Source organism: Oncorhynchus masou, chromosome 18, assembly GCF_036934945.1.
Source record: "Oncorhynchus masou masou isolate Uvic2021 chromosome 18, UVic_Omas_1.1, whole genome shotgun sequence".
NCBI classification, from domain to species: Eukaryota; Metazoa; Chordata; class Actinopteri; order Salmoniformes; family Salmonidae; genus Oncorhynchus; species Oncorhynchus masou.
In genome coordinates this window covers 56604811-56615308 of record NC_088229.1, presented here as the reverse complement: position 1 = coordinate 56615308, position 10498 = coordinate 56604811, and the positions used below count along the sequence as shown (strand labels likewise).

Here is a 10498-nt window from a genome sequence, read left to right as displayed (position 1 = left end):
ACTACTGCTGCTTCTGCCCTCACTATTACTGCCCTCACTACTACTGCTGCTTCCGCCCTCACTACTACTGCTGCTTCCCTCACTACTACTGCTGCTTCCGCCCTCACTACTACTGCTGCTTCCACCCTCACTACTACTGCTGCTTCCGCCCTCACTACTACTGCTGCTTCTGCCCTCACTACTACTGCTGCTTCTGCCCTCACTACTACTGCTGCTTCCACCCTCACTACTACTGCTGCTTCCGCCCTCACTACTACTGCTGCTTCTGCCCTCACTACTACTGCTGTTTCTGCCCTCACTACTACTACTGCTTCTGCTCATTACTTTTGCTGCTTCCGCCCTCACTACTACTGCTGCTTCTGCCCTCACTACTACTGCTGCTTCCACCCTCACTACTACTGCTGCTTCCGCCCTCACTACTACTGCTGCTTCCGCCCTCACTACTACTGCTTCTTCCGCCCTCACTACTACTGCTGCTTCCGCCCTCACTACTACTGCTGCCCCTGCTACTGCTGCCCTCACTACTACTGCTCCTGCCCCCTCACTACTACTGCTGCTTCCGCCCTCACTACTACTGCTGCTTCTCCACTCACTACTACTGCTGCTTCTGCCCTCACTACTACTGCTGCTTCTGCCCTTACTGCTACTGCTGCTTCTGCCCTCACTACTACTGCTGCTTCTGCCCTCACCACTACTACTGCTGCTGCTGCCCTCACTACTACTGCTGCCCCTGCTACTGCTGCCCTCACTACTACTGCTGCCCCTGCTACTGCTGCCCTCACTACTACTGCCCTCACTACTACTGCTGCTCTACTGCTGCCCTCAATACTACTGCTGCTACTACTACTGCTGCACCTGCTGCCCTCACTACTACTGCTGCCCTCTGCTACTGCTGCCCTCTACTACTGCTGCCCTCGCTACTACTGCTGCCCTCACTACTACTGCTGCCCTCACTACTACTGCTGCCCCTGCTACTGCTTCCCTCACTACTACTGCTGCCCCTGCTACTGCTGCCCTCACTACAACTGCTGCCCTCCTGCTGCCCTCACTACTACTGCTGCCCCTGCTACTGCTGCCCTCACTACTACTGCTGCCCCTGCTACTGCTTCCCTCACTACTACTGCTGCCCTCACTACTACTGCTGCCCCTGCTACTGCTGCCCTCACTACTACTGCTGCCCTCACTACTACTGCTGCCCCTGCTACTGCTTCCCTCACTACAACTGCTGCCCTCTGCTACTGCTGCCCTCTACTACTGCTGCCCTCGCTACTACTGCTGCCCTCACTACTACTGCTGCCCTCACTACTACTGCTGCTCTGCTGCTGCCCTCAATACTACTGCTGCAACTGCTGCTTGCACCTGCTGCCCTCACTACTACTGCTGCCCCTGCTACTGCTGCCCTCACTACTACTGCTACTGCTGCCCTCACTACTACTGCTGCCCTCACTACTACTGCTGCCCTCAATACTACTGCTTCCCTCACTACTACTGCTGCTCTCACTACTACTGCTGCCCCTGCACCTGCTGCCCTCACTACTACTGCTGCCCTCACTACTACTGCTGCTACTGCTGCCCTCACTACTACTGCTGCCCTCAATACTACTGCTACTACTGCTGCCCTCAATACTACTGCTGCTACTGCTGCTCTCACTACTACTGCTGCACCTGCTACCCTCAATACTACTGCTGCCCTCAATACTACTGCTGCTACTGCTGCACCTGCTGCCCTCAATACTGCTGCTGCCCTCATTACTACTGCTGCTTCTGCTGCCCTCAATACTACTGCTGCTACTGATGCCCTCAATACTACTGCTGCTTCTGCTGCCCTCAATACTACTGCTGCTACTGCTGCCCTCACTACTACTGCTGCTACTGATGCCCTCAATACTACTGCTGCTACTGATGCCCTCAATACTACTGCTGCTACTGATGCCCGCAATACTATTGCTGCTACTGATGCCCTCAATACTACTGCTGCACCTGCTGCCCTCACTACTACTGCTGCTTCTGCTGCCCTCAATACTACTGCTGCTTCTGCTGCCCTCAATACTACTGCTGCTACTGATGCCCTCAATACTACTGCTGCTACTGATGCCCTCAATACTACTGATGCCCTCAATACTACTGCTGCTACTGATGCCCTCAATACTACTGCTGCTTCTGCTGCCCTCAATACTACTGCTGCTTCTGCTGCCCTCAATACTACTGCTGCTACTGATGCCCTCAATACTACTGCTGCTACTGATGCCCTCAATACTACTGCTGCTACTGATGCCCTCAATACTACTGCTGCACCTGCTGCCCTCACTACTACTGCTGCCCTCACTACTACTGCTGCCCTCACTACTACTGCTGCACCTGCTGCCCTCATTACTACTGCTCTTGCTGCCCTCATTACTACTGCTCTTGCTGCCCTCACTACTACTGCTCCTGCTGCCCTCACTACTACTGCTCCTGCTGCCCTCACTACTATTGCTCCTGCTGCCCTCACTACTACTGCTGTTTCTGCTGCTACTGCCCTCACTACTGCTGCTGCTGAAGGGGGCCCAGGGGGTGTGTTTGTGTGTGTGGGAGATAAAGTGAGTGTAGTCACTGGCAAGGGAATGGGTGCTGGAGGGCCTGGAGGAATTGGGGTAAGGAGTAGGGGTAGGGTGGTAAATCAATGCGTACACAGCCACTCTCTTGTGGATGTTCTTCCACTATTCACTAGTCTTACCTCTTGTCGGCTCTCCCTCTCTGCGTCTATCCTCACTACCCCCTGGAGATCCTGCCCCCAAAAACATGGCCTCCGCCCCCCACCTCCCCTCAGTCCTCTGTAGGCCTCTCTCTCTCTCTCTCTCTCTCTCTCTCTCTCTCTCTCTCTCATTCACTGTGAATGGTGGGAACAGAGCATCCATTAAGATGCATATTTAGAAGGGCAGGCCTCCTTTCCTCCTCCATCTCTCGTACTAACAACACACTCCTACTGTAATACCCCTGATGCACGAAGAGGGCCTGTCACTGGGGACGCATGCATCATTACACACACACAGACCCATACAGACACACACACACACACACACACACACACACACACACACACACACACACACACACACACACACTGAGACACACTTGTTGGAGTAATTCTTGTTGGAGTGTGTACCTCTCTGTCACATATCCAAGCCTGGGGTCGCTCTGGCTGTCTGGCTGCACTATACACACCTCACCACCCTTTGTGGGAGGGACAGACTAGGGAGGGAGGGAGGGAGGGAGAAATTAAGAAGAAAGAGAAACAAGGAGGCAGTTGAAATGATAACAAAGCGATCTCCCCAACACTGTTTCGCTAAGAAGCTGAGGGATGGGGCTGGAGAAATGTAACCACTCAAATTCATAGACAGAGCTCTATATGCATGGACTGACCATCCTTGACATAAAAATATATTATTTTAAATCATGTTTTTAGGTTTGTTTACATTTACATTGTTTACACACTTTGGAGTAAATAAGCTCATATTTTGAATACTGATGGGGTGCGACAGTTGAAGTAAGCTCATGAGGCATTTAGAAGTTATATTGTCGGGCATATCAATGGGTAAATATCATTCATTTATCAGTCCAAAAATGGATGTAGCTACTGCAAATTGCCCCTTTAAGGACAGAAAGGGAAAGGGCAACACGGTGTGAAAGAGACAGGGAGAAGGATGAGGAAGAAGAGAGAGAGAGACAGGGAGACACAACAGTAGGACAGGCTCCTAACTATCAGCATAAATCAGTCAACAACTAGCAGAGAGTCTAGTGACAACTCAGCACCAACCCCTCATCAGCATACTGGACCAGCAGAGAGAGAGAGACTGATAGATAGACAGCTCGAGAGAGACAGCGGAGGGATGAGTGGACTAGCGAGGGATGATGGAGGAGAGAACAGAGTAGCTCACTAAGTGTAGCTTCTAAGCTCTTAGTTTGTGTCCCAAATGGCAGCCTGTTCCCTATAGTACCCTACTTTTGACCTGGGCCCGGAATAGGGTGCCATTTATGACACAGACCTAAACCTGCTGTGTCTGTCGTCTCCTCCTAGTGCGACATATATATGAAAGAGGGCTGGAAACAATGAGTCATATGTCGCCGTGGCCACCATCGCCGGGCCCATTGCTTACTGGGAGCCGTGTGTTGGCAGGTATCATTTAGTCTTTCCCCCCAATTATGTGGATGGTGAGTTTTCACATACCCTTTTTTCCATTTCTGGAGCGCTCGCCTATTTGTAGTCTAAGTTTTATGATGAAAGCTGCCAGGGCAGCGCAAGCATACATTAAAGTAAATGAAGGATAGTGGGACAAAAACAAGCGTGCAATCAACACACACAGGCACACAACACATTTGTTGAGTCTCTAGGTTCTTTTATCTCGTGGTTAGTAAATTAAAGTTGATGGATTAAATTGTCATGAATAATGATGGCCTCTAAGCGTTCAACTTGAACCCAATTTCCATTCGTACAGTTGCTTATTGGGTCATTGCTGTGCTTTGCTCTGGGCGAACTCATCTGCTATTTGATGGTTTGAGATGTAATGAATGAATTGTGTTAATTTCCTCAGCAGATATACCGTAAGTAGGTTAAAGTGTCTATGAGTTTTGTTGATAAGGTATTAGGGGAGGGATGACACATTCCCAATTAGGAGTGTAGAGTATATATGCTTTCCCTCGGGCACAGATCTAGGATCAGCCTACCCACCCCTGAATCCTAACGTTAAACCATTGCCGTCAATAGCAGAAAACTGATGGATCGGTGCCTTTCGGGGCAACTTCATTCTACTCCCTTTGAGAACTCTTTTGGGAATGCTCATTGGGAATGCTGCCCCATTCTCCGGCATTGGCATGGAGAGACATGCCATGACATCACTGCATGGAATACTGATGGGGACTGGAGTCTTAGAGACTGCCAGTGTTTATGAATGGGTGAGTGTGTGTGAGTGTTTGTGCGCATATGTGTGTGTGTGTGTGTGTGTGTTAGGGAGGTGTGGAGAGGTGAAGCAGGCAGTGCTGACAGCTCCTGATGTATAGGGTGGCAGGTGGGTGGGAGACAAAGAAAGGGAAAGATCTTTGAGGGAGTGAGGGAGTGAGAGAGAGAGAGAGAGAGAGAGAGAGAGAGAGATGCACTTTTAAGCCAATTGTGCTACCCAGCAAGTCAATTTTCCTCGAATTAAAGAGAACTACTCAGCACAGATAACATTTGGTCCCAGTCTAAAAAGAGTAAAAATGTACTCTGGCAAAATAGTTGTTTTTTAAGAATTGTATTTGTTAACTTTAGTGTTGATATTTAACTCTGCTGTGTTGTCCAGCAATTTTACATTGCCCACAATTTACATTAAGATTGCATGTCAGAGCAGGGAGGACCATACTGTCGCCTGAGACTACCTACATCATGTAAACTGGAATAGCCATCTCACTAACAGTGGCAAATAAATCCAACCGCTTACAGATTGGATTAGTTTAGAGACATTTTTTTCTGACTTTGTGTAGCGTACGTAACAGTCAATGTACAAGCGAAAATGCAGATATTGAAACAAACAATCTAAAAAATCTACCTACAACAGAGCATGCTGGGAAATATGACTGAGGCCCCTCCCACATCGGTGGATATGTCACAGATTTAACTCAAATCAACTCAAATCAAATGTATTTATATAGACCTTCGTACCTGTACAGAAACCCAGCCTAAATCCCCAAACAGCAAGCAATGCAGGTGTAGAAGCACGGTGGCTAGGAAAAACTCCCTAGAAAGGCCAAAACCTAGGAAGAAACCTAGAGAGGAACCAGGCTATGTGGGGTGGCCAGTCCTCTTCTGGCTGTGCCAGGTGGAGATTATAACAGAACATGGCCAAGATGTTCAAATGTTCATAAATGACCTGCATGGTCAAATAATAATAATCACAGGCAGAACAGTTGAAACTGGAGCAGCAGCACAGCCAGGTGGACTGGGGACAGCAAGGAGTCATCATGCCCGGTAGTCCTGAGGCATGGTCCTAGGGCTCAGGTCCTCTGAGAGAGAGAAAGAAAGAGAGAATTAGAGAGAGCATACTTAAATTCACATAGTACACCAAATAGGACAGGAGAAGTACTCCAGATATAACAAACTGACCCTAGCCACCCGACACATAAACTACTGCAGCATAAATACTGGAAGCTGAGACAGGAGGGGTCAGGAGACACTGTGGCCCAATCCGATGACACCCCCGGACAGGGCCAAACAGGAAGGATATAACCCCACCCACTTTGCCAAAGCACAGCCCCCACACCATTAGAGGGATATCTACAACCACCAACTTACCACCCTGAGACAAGGCCGAGTATAGCCCACAAAGATCTCCGCCACGGCACAACTCAAGGGGGGGCGCCAACCCAGACAGGAAGATCACATCAGTGACTCAACCCACTCAAGTGACGCACCCCTCCTAGGGAAGGTACGAAAGAGCCCTAGTAAAAATGGAGTTCTATAGGAGAAAAGCCTGCCTCCAGCTGTTTGCTTAGAAATTCTAGGGACAATTAGGAGGCCTGCGTCTTGTGACCGTAGAGTACATGTAGGTATGTACGGCAGGACCAAATCAGAGAGATAGGTAGGAGCAAGCCCATGTAATGCTTTGTAGGTTAGCAGTAAAACCTTGAAATCAGCCCTTGCCTTGACAGGAAGCCAGTGTAGGGAGGCTAGCACTGGAGTAATATGATCACATTTTTTGGTTCTAGTCAGGATTCTAGCAGCCGTATTTAGCACTAACTGAAGTTTACTTAGTGCTTTATCCGGGTAGCCGGAAAGTAGAGCATTGCAGTAGTCTAACCTAGAAGTGATAAAAGCATGGATTAATTTTTCTGCATCATTTTTTGACAGAAAGTTTCTGATTTTTGCAATGTTACGTAGATGGAAAAAAGCTGTCCTTGAAACAGTCTTGATATGTTCTTCAAAAGAGAGATCAGGGTCCAGAGTAATGCCGAAGTCCTTCACAGTTTTATTTGAGATGACTGTACAACCATTAAGATTAATTGTCAGATTCAACAGAAGATCTCTTTGTTTATTGGGACCTAGAACAAGCATCTCTGTTTTGTCCGAGTTTTAAAAAAGTTTGCAGCCATCCACTTCCTTATGTCTGAAACACATGCTTCTAGCGAGGGCAATTTTCGGGCTTCACCATGTTTCATTGAAATGTACAGCTGTGTGTCATCTGCATAGCAGTGAAAGTTAACATTATGTTTTCGAATGACATCCCCAAGAGGTAAAATATATAGTGAATACAATAGTGGTCCTAAAACGGAACCTTGAGGAACACCGAATGTACAGTTGATTCACAGAGACAAACTAATATCTTTCCGACAGATAAGATCTAAACCAGGACAGAACTTGTCCGTGTTGACCAACTTGGGTTCAATCCAATATCTCCAAAAGAATGTGGTGATCGATGGTATCAAAAGCAGCACTAAGGTCTAGGAGCACGAGGACAGATGCAGAGCCTCGGTCTGATGCCATTAAAAGGTAATTTACCACCTTCACAAGTGCAGTCTCAGTGCTATGATGGGGTCTAAAACCAGACTGAAATATTTTGTATACATTGTTTGTCTTCAGGAAGGCAGTGAGTTGCTGTGCAACAGCCTTTTCTAACATTTTTGAGAGGAATGGAAGATTAGATATAGGCTGATAGTTTTTTATATTTTCTGGGTCAAGGTTTGGCTTTTTCAAGAGAGGCTTTATTACTGCCTCTTTTAGTGAGTTTGGTACACATCCGGTGGATAGAGAGCCGTTTATTATGTTCAACATAGGAGGGCCAAGCACAGGAAGCAGCTCTTTCAGTAGTTTAGTTGGAATAGGGTCCAGTATGCAGCTTGAAGGTTTAGAGGCCATGATTATTTTCATCATTGTGTCAAGAGATATAGTACTAAAACACTTGAGTGTCTCTCTTGATCCTAGGTCCTGGCAGAGTTGTGCAGACTCAGGACAACTGAGATTTGAAGGAATACGCAGATTTAAAGAGGAGTCCGTAATTTGCTTTCTAATAATCATGATCTTTTCCTCAAAGAAGTTCATGAATTTATTACTGCTGAAGTGAAAGCCAGCCTCTCTTGGGGAATGCTGCTTTTTAGTTAGCTTTGCGACAGTATCAAAAAGGAATTTTGGATTGTTCTTATTTTCCTCAAAATGGAAAAATAGGATGATCGAGCAGCAGTAAGGGCTCTTCGATACTGCACGGTACTGTCTTTCCAAGCTAGTCGGAAAACTTCCAGTTTGGTGTGGCGCCATTTCCGTTCCAATTTTCTGGAAGCTTGCTTCAGAGCTCGGGTATTTTCTGTATACCAGGGAGCTAGTTTCTTATGAGAAATGTTTTTAGTTTTTAGGGGTGCAACTACATCTAGGGGTATTGTGCAAGGTTAAATTGAGTTCCTCAGTTAGGTGGTTAACTGATTTTTGTCCTCTGGCGTCCTTGGGTAGACAGAGGGTTGTCTGGAAGGACATCAAGGAATCTTTGTGTTGTCTGTGAATTTATAGCACGACTTCTCCCTGATTACTCTTAGTAGAGTTAAAAGTACTCAGTCCCAATCAGCACCAGTTATCAACACTAACTCCATGGAGCGTATTGCTCTGTTGAGGGTTCAGATAACTCCAGTAGAGTCAATTTAACTCTAACATTTTTAACACTGTGATTTCAAATCTCCTTGATTTACTGTGTAGGAGCCTGCCAGTCTGTCAGTCTCCTGTCCTCCTCTCTACTCCTCCAGCTGCAGCATTCTTTCGTGGGATAGCATTTAAAAACAAATATTGCTCCTACTCTCTCTGTCACACACACACCCACACACACACGCCTATGCAAACACAATCGTTTCCTGGCAACCCTAACGGCATCAGTTAGTTTGTGAGTTTGCTGTCATTTAGTGTGACTGACAGACAGCATCGAATCGGTAAAGTGTGTGTGCGCGTGTGTGTGTGAAAGCACAGTCTGTTTAGCCTCCACTGCAACTGACTGTACTTGCTTCGGCACTGCGTAATCTGTCTCTTCCCTCTCACTGACAGCTTCTGCCGTCCTCTATTTATTAGACTGAGAGAGCTGTCAAAGATCTGGGATTGATTAGCTGGTCAGGCTGCTATCTGTGAAGGAAAGTAAAGGGAAGACCGAAGCAATCAAGCGTCTAGCGGTGTGGCGCTCGGAGACGCACGCTCGGTGGCGCTGGCCTTTCCAGAGATGGCCAATTACAGGGGAGATTTCCCAGCTGATTGCCACTCGGCTGTCTCTGTCTGGACCCAGTCTGATCTGATCCTGTTAAATTACCCTGAAACAATAGACCCAGCCTCATTCACTCACCATTTCCCCCCACTTTTTCTCTCTCTCCCTCTTCTCATCTTCCACTTCATTGCAACTGGGAGATGAACTGAGGGGGTGGGGGGGGGGGTGGGGGTTAGAGAAGGGAGAGTTTGTTCTGAAAGGTTGATAGTAAGAACACTGATCGTTGTTATGGGCGCAAGGCAGATGGAGGCTACCGACCAACGCTCAAGGCCCATGCCATGCACACACAATCTAAACCAATACGCTGAAAGGGGACTGAGGAAGGCACGGAAATTCAAGCTACAGTAGACATCCGAATGATCCAAAGGTGCATGACTGTAACTCAAATGTCCTAGCATATATGGGGGGGGGGGGCTACTTAGATGTGGCAGTTACATACACACACACACACACACAAAGAGACACATGCATGCACGCACATGCCATTGATCAGGTGTGCGAGCGGAGGAAGCACAAGGTATGTCACGTCCCTGGAACTAGCCAGTGGGTGCAGCCAACATGCTTCCATACTGTACCTCCCCATCACCTTTGGTGCGTACGTAACAACTCCCAATATACAGTATGTCATGTGCGTGCGTGTGTGTGCGTGCGTGCAAGCGTATGCGTGCGTGTGAGAGAAACTGTGTGCGTGTGTTGCCAAAACGTAGCAAAGTTCCAGTGCCAACTTCCCATTGGTTCCACCCCCTGCCTGTCTACGATGGTTTTACCCCATGGTCCAAAATTCAAACTTTTTGTTATTACCACCCCCCCTTTCCTGCCATGTTGGTTTGCCCCACTGTCAGCTTATCCATGCCCTTTCAAATAAAACGATAAGCCGCAAACTAATAGCTCCGATGCAATCAATGCTATCATTTATTTACCAACATTTCCACAGCAAGCTGTCTCCATCAGGGTTTCATGTCAAACACTACAGGTCACCATATAACGTTAGGACACACTCAGGTGTTTGTAATCATGGCGGACCAAGTCCAGACCAGATTCTGGTGGGGGGGCGGGGGGGGATATAATTTGGTCAATTTACACATATCAATAATATAGAAAAAAAAACATGAATAGATATACGACGATCACCTGAACCTGGCCTGGACTTGGTCGCCCCCAATGCCAAAGACCCCCCAAGCCCCCCACCCGGGTCTGGACTTGGTCCAGTCCACTGTCAAAGATCTCCAAGCCCCCCACCTGAGCCTGGACTTGGTCCA

General features: G+C 47.7%; 1 protein-coding gene across 1 annotated transcript; it reads right to left on the bottom strand.

Annotated features, from left to right (window-relative positions):
- Window positions 1–1334: 1334 nt before the first annotated feature.
- On the bottom strand, window positions 1335–10011 carry LOC135559396 (uncharacterized protein DDB_G0271670-like). The gene is made up of 2 exons (XM_064993554.1): window positions 10007–10011; window positions 1335–2619 (listed from the first exon to the last, which is right to left on the bottom strand). Exons 1-2 carry the CDS (start codon window positions 10009–10011, stop codon window positions 1335–1337), a joined length of 1290 nt encoding a protein of 429 aa, XP_064849626.1.
- Window positions 10012–10498: the final 487 nt, after the last annotated feature.